General features: G+C 43.4%; 1 protein-coding gene across 7 annotated transcripts in view; it reads right to left on the bottom strand.

Moving 5' to 3' along the window:
* The window catches only part of LOC133483690 (metabotropic glutamate receptor 4-like), a 157,297-nt gene that overhangs the window by 9,080 nt on the left and 131,353 nt on the right, over positions 1 to 16,864 (bottom strand). For 6 of the 7 annotated variants that reach the window (XM_061785220.1, XM_061785223.1, XM_061785221.1 and 3 more), the window contains 2 exons: positions 16,069 to 16,205; positions 10,169 to 11,104 (listed from right to left, as the gene is read on the bottom strand). In XM_061785220.1, coding sequence (XP_061641204.1) covers positions 10,169 to 11,104; positions 16,069 to 16,205 — 1,073 coding nt within the window. The remainder of the gene's footprint in view (positions 1 to 10,168; positions 11,105 to 16,068; positions 16,206 to 16,864) is intronic. The other variant, XM_061785226.1, reaches the window with a different exon arrangement.

Below are 16,864 nucleotides of genomic sequence, written 5' to 3'. Positions count from 1 at the left end.
GCTTTACTGGTGCCTTAGGGACTCGCACTGTTGAATTCAAGCTATTAGTCCCATAAAAAGAAATAGTCTTTAACTTGAAAGCCAGTAAAGGGGGTTGTCAATCTAGTCTCTCACTAACCTAGGCTAACGCAGTAGGAGCCATAATTATGTGAATCGTGAAGAGAAAAAAAAAATATTATTATTCTCCCCACTTCTTTTTTGACATTCTCCAAGTCATTGTCTAGACACTCAAATGTTGTGGGCGTGTTCGTTGAATGTCTGTTCAACTGTCAACTGTCAATCAAATACTGCTTCTACGACCTGGAAAAAAACATGCTACTTCGTCTCGCATCTTTCTTATGCCTCAACGTCCCTTTTCCCTCCATTTCAGCTTCAAAGTGTGCAGCTCGTTCAGGACTTCTTGGGAACTATTTTTCGCATCAGCCAAACTACCACATTTTTTAATAACTATGCCACATTTTTCATTGCCAAATCAATACAGATATTTTACATACTAACCTCCTCCTATCGCATTTCTCGACTGATCCAGAACATTCCAACTTCAAACTATTTACCTTATCCAGGAGATATACAAAATCTGGCATTTTTTATTACAATACAATTCCCAAATGAAGAGATTTGAAATATTTTCCCCCGTCTTCCACATTTTGTGAGCCCAATAGCATAATTGCCCGTGTCATTTTTAACTTACTGTTACAATATCAGTAACAAATACCAATGTGTTTTTTCTTTGTTTAGAATAGTCGTCATCAAGGTCATGATAATCCGCCAAGGTTGAATGGTGGCAACTGGATTCTTGTTTATGGAATTTGTTGCGTTTTTTTCTTGTTTTCTGAAAACGTTCAAAAATGACTTGAGGAATTAAGCTGTTAGGCTAACGATTTCTTGACATTGTCAAGCCGATCGTAGCTTATAAAGATACGTTGTTTGTAGTAAATCAATCATTTTCAGACCATCAAATTGCATCACACGGCATATGAATGAATGCATGGTGGTTTGGAATACATTTCCTAGCCAGACGGGCGATGCTAAATAGTGAAAGTTTTTTTTTTCCCCAAAGACCTCTTATGTGGGTACAGCATGGTGTCAAAGTTTGTTTTCGAGGATTCACCGTGAACAACGGGGTACGAGGGCCCATTCGTCGCTGCTGGCACCTTTTCATTTCACATCGAAATTCGCTTTAATAATGGACTCACGGCTAATACCGCCACCCGATTTGGACGTGCATGCATCACTAATTCTCAATTTGGCAAATCAACACGTTTCATTGTAACTCTTCAACTTAAGCATCTCATTTATCTGTGGCTGCTAGCACTCGGTTTATTAAATCAAAGTCATTCACTGTTGCCATGACTGTGTGGATTTTGACCCATATTGATTTGAACGATATCTGACAAGCCGACTGCTCAATTTTGGACTGGTTCTCAAAGTGTCAGGTATTATTACTGCTTTGCGTATATGTGTTGCAATAATCCTATTGATTAACAATACTGAGGTATTTTGGTCACATACTGCAGAACGTAAAGGTTTCCCATAGGCTTCTCAGGGTTATGCCACATTGTTGCCCGCCGACTTCCTTGTACACAGCATAAATATTGTACGCACTTATTTGCATGGAGAGTTAATGCATGAAACTTAATTGCTAGCGGTAGGACATGGTTTGCATACTAAAATAACTGTCCACTTTGGATGAGTTCGGATCATTCGTCATGTGGAAATTACTCTATCGAGCTGAAAATATGAATGACATCAATCTATGGGATTTGCACAACAAGCATAGAGGTTAGCATACCTAATGCTAGCATTTGAACATTTCTCACTACAAATATAACTGGAATACAGTTACAGGGTGTGATTTAAAACTTCGTTTTTTGTCCTCCCATTGCTATTTTGCTACATGTTAGCATACCTGTTAGCATTTAATCCATTCTCATTAGAAATAGGACCAGAATACCGAACAAGATGTAAAACCCTTATCAAGCCGCCTTAGCATTTCTTGTACTTTTGTTGCTATCTCACGTTATGTTAGCACATCAACTGTTGACATTTTAGCATTTGCTCAATTCTCATTAGTAATAGCACCTGAATGGAGGGAAAGATATAAAAGCCTCATCAATCTACTGTAGCTTTTTTTCTTTTTTTTTTTATGTGCTCCTGTTGCTATTTTGCTATATGTTAGAATACCAATTGCTTGCATTTTATCCATTCTCATTAGAAATTGTCCCTGGTGATCCCTAAAAATGCAAACCCTTAACAAGTGGTCTCAGTGCTTTTTCTATTCAGGTTGCTATCGAACTAAATGCTAACTAACTAAATGTTAGCATAGCAACTGCATAGCAACTGCTTGCATGCATTTGATCACTTCTCATTAGAAATGGTACCAGAATGCAGGTAAAGATGTAAAAACCTTATCAAATCACACCTTAGCGCTTTTTGTACTTGCATTCCTTTCTAGCTATTTGTTAGCATACATGTTAGCATGTTGATAGCATTTGCAAAATGCAGCATTTCTTGCGTTATATATTTAATGCATTTAAAATAATTCTACTTCATTTCCGTTCAGCATCAGCTCTTCAGCATCTACATGCAATTTCTACAGAAACTGCATTTCCTTGTTTAGTAGTCTATGATTCTGCTAAATGTCAGCAATGTCGTTTTCTCCTTGGAAGTTGATAAGGGCGGATTAAAGAACAATTGCATAATTTTTTTCAGCTAATAACAAACTTAAGCAACACCTCAAATGTGGGGCAGGTAAACAACAGGAGGACAGTCCCCTGCTTGTGTGAAATTCCCTCATTAGCACCACAAAGTGAGCAAAAAAAGAAAACAAAATATGAGCTTAATTTGAGAGTTGAGAATTGTATACAGACGCTATTTTAACCGAGGACCCTAGAGAGTATCTCAAAACCATCAGATGATTTCCAAACCTGTCCCACCGCGTTGTTTCGCAGTAGGTTGTGCAGCAAGAGAGGGGTTGCGGCGTTGAACATCCTCCACAGCGGTGCTCTCATTAAGCTAATAAACAAATAGAAGCCTCAGGGGACTCGATAATAGAGCTTGGTTCGCGCACCGTCGTTTGTAAAGATCACAGTCCTTTAGCCTTGATTAGTTTAACGGCCTGTTCACCCTTGACTGCAGCACTCGTAGGGGATTGCTGGCCCGAAACTCCAGATGTGGTTGGGGGTCGGGGGGGGGGGGGGGGGGGGGGGGGGAATCTGGAGGTGGATAGTCCTAATGAACGCCACAACTGCTCTTGGGGGGGGGGGGGGGGGGAAAAAAGACAAACTGAAGATGTCGCTCTGCGCTTGCCCGCATCAATCTTCATTACGCCTTATTGGGCCGCCGGGACATTACGGTGAATAATGCCACATATGGCAGTGCTGGAAATAGTCAAAGTGAGGGCCTGTAGAGCTGGCGGCCGGGAGACCGACTATGGGAACGTCGGAACATCTGGAGCGGGATTAAATCATGTAGTATGCGTCACAATATACACACGTGGATATGATGATGGATAGGTATTTTCCCTATAAGTACGTGATGAACATCCACACATTGATAACAACTTCAAAATGTGTAATTCAATTCAATAACAAAATGTACATACAATGCTGGAGGCTATTCTTGCTGCCTTTTTGCTCACATTCATGTCTACATAATGCATGTCATAGCCATTACAAGTCAATAACAACAATCTACATGTATTGCTTCTGACTATTCTTGCTGCCTTTTTACTCACATTTGCATCTATTTACTGTATGTCGTTCGCTGTTGCCTTTCACATCTGCATACATTGTATCGTATTTATTCAAAGTCAATATAACAATTGACATAAAATGCTGATGACTCTTCTTGTTGGCTTTTGAACCACATTCACGTGCATTGTACACAGTTGCCATTCACTAGTATTCTACATACAGTATATAATATTTACTCGAATTCAGTAAAACAATCATGCTGCTAAATACTCTTGCTGCCTTTTTGTGTTTGTCATTCATGTACAGTTGCACATTGTTATTTTTATAAAGGATTGACCAATTTGAAGTGTTGGGCTTGCTCTCATTTAAAATGCAATGTTTTGGTTTCTTGAAAAGTGATAGTTTCGGAGATGTGAGGATTCCGCTTGACATCGCCAATATATAGTATGCACTATATTAGGATTCAATACAATAATCTACAGAATGCAGCTTCGTCATGCAAAGTTGCAATCCGTGTCTGCATGCAGTTATAGTAATTGTTAAATTCATGAACAATCTCCATTCAATGCTGCTGATTATGCTCGGTGCCATATTGTTCACATTCACTTCTACACAGTATTAACTGATAGAGTTGCCATTCCCACCTGCGTGTAGTATTTATTCAAATTCAATAACGATCTACATAATCTTTAGGGCTGTCACTATCAAATCTTTCTAGAATCTTTTCCCCCACAAACTAATACATGTTATTCTCATTTATGAGGGATGGACTTCCATACTTAAACAGCATATGTTGGTACTGAGTAGATGGTATAAATTTGGTGTACAGAATATGAGACAGCAAAATGCTCAATGCTAAACGGTTAGCATTAGCGAGCCTAGCGATTTTACTTACCAGTTTAAGTAAAACAAATACTAATTACAATTCAGCTCACTCATATTAATCATGTTATATGTACACATCTAACAGCATCTTCAAAATCACTTACAGATGCTCCTTTATTGTTTTTGGCAAAGTTTATCATTGGCCCAACAGTGCGTCCGTCCGTCTACAATAAATGTCCATGTGAAACATGGGTTCCGGCGGCACACACATGGTTCTGGGCAGAACTTTTGTTTCTTTTTTTTCCGCTCCCGGCAGAGCCTTGCGGCAGAAATTTTGTGTCAACCTATTTTTGAAGTTGATTTACACGAGTTATTTGATTCCCCACAGCCATACTACTACTACTCGTGCTGCCTTTTTTGTTCACATCGGCATAGTATTTATTCATTCATGTACAGTTTCACTCATGCCCCTCTACTCCTATTTTTGTTGTAGTGGACTTCATCCAGGCTTCATCCAGAAACGCACAACACTGGCTTGCTACGTCGGTCCATTGATGACGATGACGATGGCACAACCTCTTGAATTAGAGTCATTTGTACTCGGGGCATCTATCCCAAGCTTTTGTCCCGTGGCTCCTCGTCCATTAACTACCGATTTAGGTCGTCGCCCACCGGGTGAGCAGACGTCACTGAAGCTACTGTAGAAAAAAAGAAAAAAAAAGGAAATAATAAATGCTTACGATCGGGACCCTGTGTCCCACTTTGAATAATGGAGAACGTCTCCCCGTGGCGTCCGGTTGGATGTACTCTCAAGTGAAAGCATCCAATTGTGGCAGAAAGAAGTGGAGCGTTTAATTGCTCTGCAAGATGTGTCAATGTGTGTGTGCTGCTTTACAGGGCCTTTACAGGGCCTTTGCTTTGACATGAGATAATTCCCCCCAAATAAGAAGCATACTGTTTCTGTCACTATGAAACGCTTAAGACGTCCTTTAAATACCCTCGCTCATTTGTCACTCACGACAAAAACTGTCACACACACTTTCTTTTTACCTACACACCATTAAGACGCAGACATTTATTGTTTCAGGAGAAAGGCACCCCATCCAGAAAATAAATGGTAGAAATAAAAGGTGTGAAATTGTTCTGCAGGCTTTGAATGGGAGAAAAACCTGCAGAAATGAAAAACCACTGCGGTGGGTTTTCGGTTTTTCGACAATACTGACATATGACTTTGAAAGGTTAAGAAAATGAAATTGTGCTGCCTGCTTTAAATGGGAAAAAGTACAAACGGAAAGCCAGCAGTCCAAAGCGAAGTCTTAACATAAAGGATTGCATTCATTTACTGTATGATGAAGTACATGTGGGGCTACAAAGGGTTTTCAGTGGAACACTGAAACAAATGTGTCGGATTTTATGCAGCCATTCAGGTTAATTTAAGGAACTGAAATGGCACATTATTATTCTTTCATCACAGTCAAATTGCTTGGAAATGACTAGCCCCAAATGTCCCTAGGATCCCTTAAGGGTATATTCAACAACAAGCCAGTCTTTTTTCTTTTTTTTTTTTCCCTGTGACTCAACCATTTTGGTTCCCTGCTGTGATCAAGTTGAGTCCCTTTAAAAAAATTAAAAAGTTTTTTTTTCTGCCTTTGCATAGCTTAGGGCCATGGTAGATGTTTTTTTTTTTTTTTTTTTAAGTGATAAAAGTGGGACTAGCTTCCAGTCAAGTTGATGTGGATGCTAATGAGCAACTAATGTTGTTAGGAGCAAGAGGAAGCAGGTCCTATATCAAATGTAGAATCAAACATTTTTCAGATTTGGGCATCTGCTGGCCCAAATTTAAGACCTCACATTCACTAAATCTGACCGTATTGTCTTGCTGACACACCATGTTGTTATTTGTCAGTTAACTACTCAGTTTGTGCAGGTGTCCCTAATAAAGTGTGCAGTATTTCTACTTAGCTCGCGAACTAGCTAGCAGAAGTAGCCGCAAGGTATTGAGCTTCCCAAAGTTTCTCTTCTTCGCCATTCTGACACGCCTATTCCCTTCACACACCCTGAAAAATATGGAAAAAAAAGCATGTTTTTGAGTAAATGCTAAAGAATAGCTGACTCTTTTTACCTTTGGGGGGGAGGGAATGCCCATCCGTCCATTTTCCGGACCGTTTATCCTCACTCGAGTCGCGGGCGAGCTGGAGCCTAAACCAGCTGACTGTGGGCAAGAGGCGGGGTACACCCCGAACTGGTCGGCAGCCATTCGCAGGGCACATAGAAACAAACAACCGTTCACACCTACAGGGCAATTTCGAGTTTTCAATGAACCTGTCACGCATGTTGGAGGAAGCTGGAGTACCCGAAGAAAACCCGCCTTCCTCCCATTTTTGGGACTCCCTCGTGCAGAGCAACATACATATAGAGACAGTATTATCTCAAATAGTGGCCTCCGCTCTAATAAAAAAGTATGCATCATTTTATAGTGAGTGCAGATACATTTTAAATTTGTCACTGTTTAAAAAACGTCTGTAAAGTAAACAAAGTCATATTGTTTCTTGTTTGTGGCATTTGAAAGAGTTTTGAAAAGTGCATATAAGGATTGCGTGTCATGTTTTTTAAGACCTTCATTTTGGAAAAGACTCTCAGTAAATTCAATTCATTTGACTTATGGAAGAAACGATGACAAGTTTTTCTATTGTAAACACAAAACAACTAGCTAATGGATGCTTAATCCGCCTGTGATAAATCTTCAGAAGCGAGGAAATTGAATAAATTAGATCAAATGTGGTATTCACTGGGGAAACATCTTTTTTTTCCACTTTTCTTTGCTTTTAGGCATACGGCATGTTTGATGAGCGCTAACATGAAACCAGCCGGGTCGGGTATGAGACGTTACTTTTAACGCATTAACCGCAGGTGGGTGTGCGAACAAGCTGTTATGCAGATTCACAGCGAGCGTATGTAAACAAGACATTGTGCTGCCGGTCACACGCTGCATTATTAATGTCATTTAGTCGACTGCAGTCATATGCAGATTTTCTGCACTGCTGTACACTATTGAAATGATTTGGGGGCTGAGACTGGGAAGCGGAAAGACATACATACCTGCTTCACACAGCAGGTCTTTTTTCTTTTTTTGTGTTTTGTTTTTTTGGGGTTTATGATGTTTTGGTTTGTTTAATCTCCAAGGGGAGGAGGTGAGGATTCGTTTTATTGCATCCGTCGGACGTTACGCTGGTTCTCTTCATAGCGTTAGTGCCAGTGCGAGGCTTTTCCGTCCCCGGCTGTCTTCTGGTGTTAGCGCACAAAGCCCCCTCTAAGAGGCTGGCCAGAAAAAAAAATACCCCTTTCAATTGGATGGACACTTTTCTATTGTTTCTTCTTTCCCAGACCGTCTCCTCAGCCTCTGTTGAGGCCCTCAACGAATCTGATCCGTGAATATGGTTCATGAGGTCAGAAACATTGATTTGACTTGGGAATATGAGTGTGTACACAGCATCTCTCTCTGATGCATGGGTTCTTGTGCGTTCGGCCAAATTAACTTGTATTACTATGAAAATTGTTCATGTTATACTCACATTTATATGCTTTAACATGAATTACTGTGTTGTTTTGTATGCTAAAAACAAAGTGGGATATCTTATCTGAATTTACGCTGTACGTCCAAGTCCTCAATTCTATTTCCATGCACATTTAAAGTGAGCCATACGCCTACGGCTGCGCTTGCACTACTAGAACACATGCGGACATGTCGAAATAGCACATTCATACCTCCACAAGCGTCAACACCGGGCAGCTACGCCACGGAAGTAAACAATAATACATAAATAATAGAAATAGGAAATGATCCATACTGTTTCTTTTTGCCTGGGCTGACTCTGAGGGGAATCTCGACATGACTCCACCGGCCACATTCGGCAGTTATTTAGATTATTCAATGAAGGACATCCCTCTAATATAGCATTTTTACACTTGTGTCATTGTCTTTGCCATCGCGTGTGTTTTGAATGTGTATTGCATTGAGACTAAACTTGGTTTGACGGAGTTTATCCAATCGGTGTTTACACTGCACTCACATTGGCAGTTATCCAATATGTCTTGGATTTGAATCCACATTTTGGAGGCCTTATTCTGATCTGAAGATATTTGGTTCCATGCAGTTTATTTTTTTCATTTATGCTGCCATTTCGCATATCCCAATTGTAAGCAAAATCCCAGTTGCTGACAAAAGAAATCTGAATTGTGTCACTTGAACCATGCAGTGTAAATCCAGCCTTAATAAACATGTTAATGACTGTAGCAGGTAGGACTATGGATGGATCCCAAGAATGCATTATAGCCCAACAAGTTTCTTAATTAAACATTAACAGCCTTATTAAAACAAAAAGGTGAGGGAAAAGTGGAACAGCGGAACGAAAATGCGGAACAGAAAAGCAGCGCGGCCCAAGGCTCCGAGATAATGTTCTTCACATTGCAAATTAGGAGCACGCTTCCAAGGTACCCAAGTTGAATTGTTTACAACCATTTTCTTTCTTCCTATTGACTTTCGATAGCTACTGCAACCCGTTTAGGCTGCAAATTGCTGCCTAGTAGTGACATATGTTATACCTCTGCTGACCACACAACAGTGTCATTGTTCCAATATGATCAATACAGTTCCATGTGATTGACAAAATTATTTACGTTAGCAAACCAATACATACTATAGTTTAGTTAAACTGAAGAAACTACAATGTCAAATGTCCCATACAGTTCAGGTCCATATGGCAGAGTGGATGCAATTTTGCTAATTTAACGTTGCATACAATTTTGCTACTGTAGGAATGGAGCTCCGTCATGAACCGAGCAAATGATAAATATCTTCAGTTCAATTTCACAACTATTATACCATGCGGCAGCGCGGGTCCTCACAGTTCTGAGGACCCGGGTTCGATCCCCGGGCCCGCCTGTGTGGAGTTTGCATGTTCTCCCCGTGCCTGCGTGGCTTTTCTCCCACATCCCAAAAACATGCGAGCTCGGTTCATTGACAACTCTAAATTGCCCGTAGGTGTGAATGTGAGTGTGAATGGTTGTTTGTTTGTATGTGCCCTGCGATTGGCTGGCGACCGGTCCAGGGTGTACCCCGCCTCCTGCCCGATGACAGCTGGGATAGGCTCCGGCACGCCCGCGACCCGCGTGAGGAGCAGCGTGACAGAAAATGGATGGATGGATGGATGGATGGATATACCATGCACTACAGCTTGGAAATCCCTGGACTGTTTGTTTGCATGCAACTTTTCTACAGGTATACATCCTTTTTATGCACGACCCATTTTTTGGTTTTAGACTATCCTTCCTCATTCAATTTAAATTATTAATGTTGTCTCCAAAAATACTCAGAATTTTGCAAAATATCCCCGTATCTATATATTTTTGTTAAAATGTGCTACGTCTCTGCAGACTCAGAAGCTATACCATCATATGCCGCATTCTGATTCTGATGATTCTGATAAAGTTTGGATCCATTTGCAAATGAAAAGCAATTTCACTGATTTAACAATTTGTACAAATTTGGGTTGGGTTGCCACTGTAGGAATAGAAACCGAGGACCCCCTGTAACATGAAAGGAGAAAAACAGTTTCCAATCAAATTAATTTAAAGAACTGTATTCATACCTTTTCTGTGGACTGCGAAGTGCCAAAGAAGATGGGGATGAACGCCAGCCAGATAATGCAAGTGGTGTACATGGTAAAACCAATGGGCTTGGCCTCGTTGAAAGTCTCTGGCACCCCTCTGGTCTTAATGGCGTACACGGTACAGGTGACCATGAGCAGCATACTGTAACCCAGCAGACAGATCAGGGAGAGGTCGGAGATGTCGCACTTGAGCACGCCGCGGGCCATGGCCGGATTAGACGTCCTCTGATCCTCGTAATCGATGATGGCCTTGGAGGGATCCACGCCAAACCAGATGCACACGCCTAGCAGCTGCACCGACGCCAGCGTGAATGTGATGATGAGCTGCGAAGCTGGCGAGATGAACCGGGGCGCACTCAAGGACATGGTGCCCTGATCGAAGATGCGGTAGATGCGGTTGGTTTTGGTGAGCAGGGCGGCGTAGCTAATGCTCATGCCCAGGCCCAAAAAGATCCGCCGCAGGGAGCAGATCCCCACGTCAGGGGTGGAAATCATCAGGAAGGTGGTGGCATAACACAGGAAGATGCCGGTAAGCAGCACGTAGCTGAGCTCGCGCCCCGACGCCTTCACAATGGGCGTGTCGTTGTACCGCACGAAAGTGACCACCACGAAGAGGGTGGCCATGATGCCCGCCACCGCGATCAGCACCGGGATCACTGCCCAGGGAGAGCGCCACTCCAGCTTGACAATGGGGATGGCAACGCAGGCCGTGTGGTTCTCGTTGGGCCGCAAGTCAAAGCGGCACATCTTGCAGGTGAACGTGTCCGCCTGGTACTGGTAGCCGTCGCACCGCTCGCAGTGCCAGCAACACTGGATGCCCTTCACAATCTTCTTACGCTCGCCGGCACGACAGGCCTGGCTGCAAATCGATGTCGGGATTCTATGGACGGCGCCAGGCCACTGCATAGAACGCACCTAGATGGAAGGCAGCGGAAACAGACTTCAGCATCTTTCACAAACCCAGTAAATTTGCAGTTCAACTCCAACTACCCAGCCCATCCTGGCTTTCCACTCTTCCCTTTCACATAGTCACCTTCATGCCTCAAATAGTCCCCCTGAAGCAGTGAAATTTGCTGATTGACAACAATTTCCAAACCTGCACTAGGTTTCTTCTATTCCCCTTCACACAGTCGTTGTCGTGTCTCTGATACTACTTCCAAACGTACTCCAAAGAAATTTGCAGATTGACTTGGACTTCCCAACCCGTCCTGGTTTTCCCCTTTTCTTTCACACAGCCCATGTCACGTCTCTTCTAAACCGCTGATACTAACCTCCAGAGCTGGGAAACTTGCGTGTTAACTTTGACTTCCCAACCTACACTAGTTTTCAGCTATTCTCTTTCACACAGCCCATCATGTCTCTGTTACAGCTCTGATACTCCCTCCCAAGTCAAAGGTTTTGTATCAATTTGAATGTCCAGTCCTTTATTCCCATTCACACAGCTTCCGTCATACTTCTGATACTTCCTCCAAAGCCGAGAAATTGTGGTTCGAATTCAATTTCCCACCCTGTTTTGACTTTGCGCTATTCCCTTTCACAACGTCGCCGTCATTTCTCTGATGCAACATACAAAGCCGGGAAATATGTGGTTCAATTTCCTCGCTTTCCACTTCTCCTTGAACTCGGGTGTATAACTTCACACCCCGTTCGCTATTCACGTTCATGCGACTTCTGTATACTGCCTCCAAAGGCAGGAAATTTGCGGGTCATTTGTGACGTTGCCACCCAATCCTGGCTTTACACTAATCCATTTAACACAGCATCCATCATGCCTCTGAGAATGCAGCCCTTTGGGGGGCACAAGCCAGTGCAAACTGTAGGCCGGTCCCAAGCCCGGATTAATGCAGTGGGTTGCGTCAGGAAGGGCATCCGGCTTGAAACTTTGCCAAACAAATATTAGCGCTCATTAAAGAATTAGCAACGTCCACCTCCGGCACCGTTAACCTGCAGGACGCCGGTGGAAATTCAGCAACTGTGGGTCGAAGAAGAAGAAGAGGTGGAAAGCGGGTTCTTCGGCAGAAAGAGAAGAGGAAAGCACAGAGCCTAGAACTGAATGTGGGCACTTTGAATGTTGGGACTATGATAGGAAAATCTCGGGAGTTGGTTGACATGATGATTAGGAGAAAGGTTGATATATTGTGTGTCCAGGAGACCAGGTGGAAAGGCACTAAGGCAAGAAGTTTAGGGGCGGGGTTTAAATTATTTTACCATGGTGTAGATGGAAAGAGAAATGGAGTAGGGTTTATTTTAAAGGAAGAGTTAGCTAAGAATGTCTTGGAGGTGAAAAGAGTATCAGAGTGAGTGATGAGGCTGAAACTTGAAATTGAGGCTGTTATGTATTATGTGATTAGCGGCTATGCCACAGAGGTAGGATGTGACCTGGAGGTGAAAGAGAAATTCTGGAAGGAGCTAGACCAAGTAGTTCTGAGCATCACAGACAGAGAGAGAGTCGTGATTGGTGAAGGAAATATGGGTGATGGAGAGGTGATGGGTAAGTGCAGCATCCAGGAAAGGAACTGGGAGGGACAGATGGTGGTAGACTTTGCAAAAAGGATGGAAATGGCTGGAGTGAACACTTTTTTCCAGAAGAGGCAGGAACATAGGGTGACCTACAAGAGCAGAGGTAAAAGCACACATCTTGTGCAGACGGTCTAATCTGAAGGAGGTTACCGACTGTAAGGTAGTGGTAGGGGAGAATGTGGCTAGACAGCATAGGATGGTGGTGTGTAAGATGACTCTGGTGGTGGGGAGGAAGATTAAGAAGACAAAGGCAGACCAGAGAAGCTGAGACCGGAAGAGTTTTGTGCAGTTTTTCAGGAAGAGGTGAGACAGGCTCTCGGTAGACACGAGGAGCTTACAGAAGACTGGACCACTACAGCCAAGGTGATCAGAGAGACAGGCAGGAGAGTACTTGGTGTATCTTTGGCAGGAAAGGAGAGAAGGAGACTTGGTGGTGGAACCTCACAGTAGAGGAAATCATACAAGGAAAAAAAGGTCAGCTAAGAAGAAGTGGGACAATGAGAGGACCGAGGAGAGGCGAAAGGAATACATTGAGATGCAACATAGGGCAAAGGTAGTGGTGGCAAAGGCCAAACAAGAGGTATATGATGACATGTATGCCAGGTTGGACACTAAAGAAGGAGAAAAGGATCTATACAGGTTGGCCAGACAGAGGGATAGCGATGGGAAGGATGTGCAGCAGGGTTAGGGTGATTAAGGATAGAGATGGAAATGTGTTGAATGGTGCCAGTAGTGTGCTGGACAGATGGAAAGAACAGTTTTGAAGAGTTGATGAATGAGGAAAATGAGAGAGAAGGAAGAGTAGAAGAGGCAAGTGTGGTGGACCAGTATGTGGGAAGGCAGTTGGTCCTGATGACATTCCTGTGGAGGTAGGGAAGCATCTAGGAGAGGTGGCTGTGGAGTTTTTGACCAGCTTGTTTAACAGAATTCTAGCGGGTGAGAAAATACCTGAGGAATGGAGGAAAAGTGTGCTGGTGCCCGTTTTTAGGCGGGACTGCATCAGGGATCAGCCCCGAGACCCTTCCTGTTTGCAGTGGTGATGGAAAGGCTGACAAATGAGGTTAGACTGGAATCCCCGTGGACCATGATGTTTGCAGATGACATTGTGATCTGCAGTGAAAGCAGGGAGCAGGTGGAGGAACCGTTAGAAAGATGGAGGCATGCACTGGAAAGCAGAGAATGAAGATTAGCCGAAGTAAAACAGAATATATGTGCATGAATGAGAGGGGTGGTGGGGGAAGCGTGAGGCTACAGGGAGAAGAGATAGCAAGGGTGGAGGACTTGAAATACTTGGGGTCAACCGTCCAGAGCAATGGTGAGTGTGGTCAGGAAGTGAAGAAACGGGTCCAAGCAGGGTGGAACGGGTGGAGGAAGGTGTCAGGTGTGTTATGTGACAGAAGAGTCTCTGCTAGGATGAAGGGCAGAATTTCTAAAACAGTGGTGAGGCCAGCCATGATGTACAGATTAGAGACAGTGGCACTGAACAGACAACAGGAAGCAGAGCTGGAGGTGGCGGAAATGAAGATGTTGAGGTTCGCTCTTGGAGTGACCACGTTGGATAAAATTAGAAATGAGCTCATCAGGGGGACAGCCAAGGTTCGATGATTTGGAGACAAAGTTAGAGAGAGCAGACTTCGATGGTTTGGACACGTCCGGAGGAGAGAGAGTGAGTATACTGGTAGCAGGATGATGAGGATGGAACTGCCAGGCAAGAGAGCTCGAGGAAGACCATAGATAAAGTTGATTGATTTCGTGCGGGAAGACGTGGGGCAGTTGGAGTCCGAGAGGAGGATGCAGGAGATAGGATGACACGCTGTGGCGACCCCTAACGGGACAAGCCGAAAGGAAAAGAAGAAGCCATCATGCCTCTGATACTATCGCTAAAGCGGGGTCAATTTTCGATTTGACCAGCAGTGTGAAAGGGGCTACAAACAGAAAAGAGGGAGATTATAATATGTAGAATGTCGTAGGTTTTTTTTGTCCATAGTAAATACATTGGCCGCACGTGACAGTAAAGATATTTCGAGTGGAGTAACTGAACTCAAGATGACTTTGAAAGCTTAACTCTTATTTGGATGCTCTAACCTGTAGTGAGGTAACTGTCTTGACGCTCCCATGCTTGTTGATTGTATTTTCAGGAGCGTGGTTGGTGGTTCTCAACAATCAGCGAGTCAAAGGAAATGTTCCACTTTGATTCAGCAGGGTTTTTCTTTTGTCTCAGAAGTTAAATTGTCTCAAGGCTCTGCAGGGAACTCACATCACAACGCGCTAAACAGTTTTTGTCCACAATATCAATACTTGGACATCAGGATCGAGTCAAATTCATTGGTTTCCCAATGGGGCAGCAACAACAGATAAACAAATAAAGCGCCAAGTCAGAATGCGCCATAGTCTTACACTAATGCTACAGTCGTACAGTCATAATTGCAGGACATATTTGAATGAAAGAAGAGTGAAGCATCCGAACAAATGGTTTAAAGGTCCCGGAAGTGATGTTTGCATGTTTTGGTTTCCATTTGATGTCCCGCCCAGAGCTCAGGGCTAGCCATGACATCCACTAGCCAGAGGTTGAGTTGCACTGTGTTTGTTTACCAAGTAGCATGTGGCTGGAGCGCGAGGCAGTTACACCATATCGTTCTGAATAATATGAATACATGTAGCGTTACACCCCGAATGATTCCTCTTTGTAAATGTGTGTCTTTTCCAAACGCGTGTGAAGATAATGTAAATTTGACGCTCCAAACAGGTCGCCAAACGCGTGTGAAGATAATGTAAATTTGACGCTCCAAACAGGTCGGCTTTTCTTTCATGATTTCACTTTTATCCAGTTGTTCCCACTCTTTCAAAAGCTGGCATTCGCGTGTAAAGGAGCATTTAATTAAAAAGACAAAGCACATGAATTAAATAGAGCAAGCTCATGTTCGAATTGGTGCAATCTCCTAACTTGAAGTCAGCAGCAGGTTGTTTAAAGAAGTACAGAAGACAAAAGCTTCTCTCTCAAGCTGCTTCATGTGTTTCAACTTTCATCTCTTTGTTCCCTCCCAAGGCCTCTGCTTTGCATTGTCAAACCATAATTTGTTTTGTTCCTTTTATGCCATTTACTCTTACAAGACAGTCATTTCATCACAGCCTGTGCCGATCCGGCAGTGTTAACGTTTTAGAAGTCAATGACGCCGTTGGGCACAGATGCTATTAAATGCGTATGTCATGGCTCGCTTTTCATCACGCTCCGTCCGGTTAATCATTCAAGGAGGCCCTCTGGATATTTACACACGGAAGATGGCACCAATCAAACGATTTGCGAAGAGTTAGCAAACATGTCGAGACAGAAACTTTGAATCCATTTTTATGTCGCTCACATTGAGATGGAGTTGATCCGTCCAGTGGCCGATGATCTTGTACTCCGCTGTGAGGTTTCGGATCTGGTACTGGTAGATCTCGTAGCGCCCGGGAGCGTCGCCGTTTTCGTTGAAGAGCACCGGGTTTCCTGCGATACCTGGAAATGGGAAAATAATCACACCGTGTTTACTTTGCGTTTACTGGAATATGTTCCCTCAAATGGACATTGGCAATGAATGCAAATGTGTTGCCTTTAGTTGTCTATTTTCAGCCTTTCCTCAACTCTTTTAACCACAACAAATTGAAATCGAATGGACATGTAGAAACTTCTAAATTCATGGCACATATTGAGTCGCTGTCATGTACGGCATGTTCAAATAACTCCACAAATTTCAGGCATTTGCTCAGAGCGAATTTGGTCCTCATCCGCTTCTGTTTATACTGATTAGAGAAGCGATTGGCTGCCATCATCGCAGGCTCATGGGGGGATTAAACGCGGCGATGGATGTTATCTCGCTGCACGACTCGTACCGCCGTGAAAGGGAGTGACAGGCGAGGACGGGGCTGAGGCATCTTTTTTCTTTTTTTTTCCGTTTCATAGGATATTGTCGTCCCCTTAGAAAAGGCTCGGTGACAGACGTCGTCACTGAGCTGATACGGCAAAGGCTATAACAGGGGTTCATACGTAATCGGCGAACAGCATATAATAGAAGCTCCTGGTGAAGAGCATGGAGATCAGAGGAATCTCTGCGGGGCGCACACATACCGATTATTGGGCCAAGTTTGAGTCTTACCTCGCTTCTGGTCAAAGTAACC

Source organism: Phyllopteryx taeniolatus, chromosome 9 (genome assembly GCF_024500385.1).
Source record: "Phyllopteryx taeniolatus isolate TA_2022b chromosome 9, UOR_Ptae_1.2, whole genome shotgun sequence".
In the NCBI taxonomy this organism is placed as follows: Eukaryota; Metazoa; Chordata; class Actinopteri; order Syngnathiformes; family Syngnathidae; genus Phyllopteryx; species Phyllopteryx taeniolatus.
Note: the sequence above shows the minus strand (reverse complement) of the source record. Positions and strands in the feature narration are given on the sequence as shown.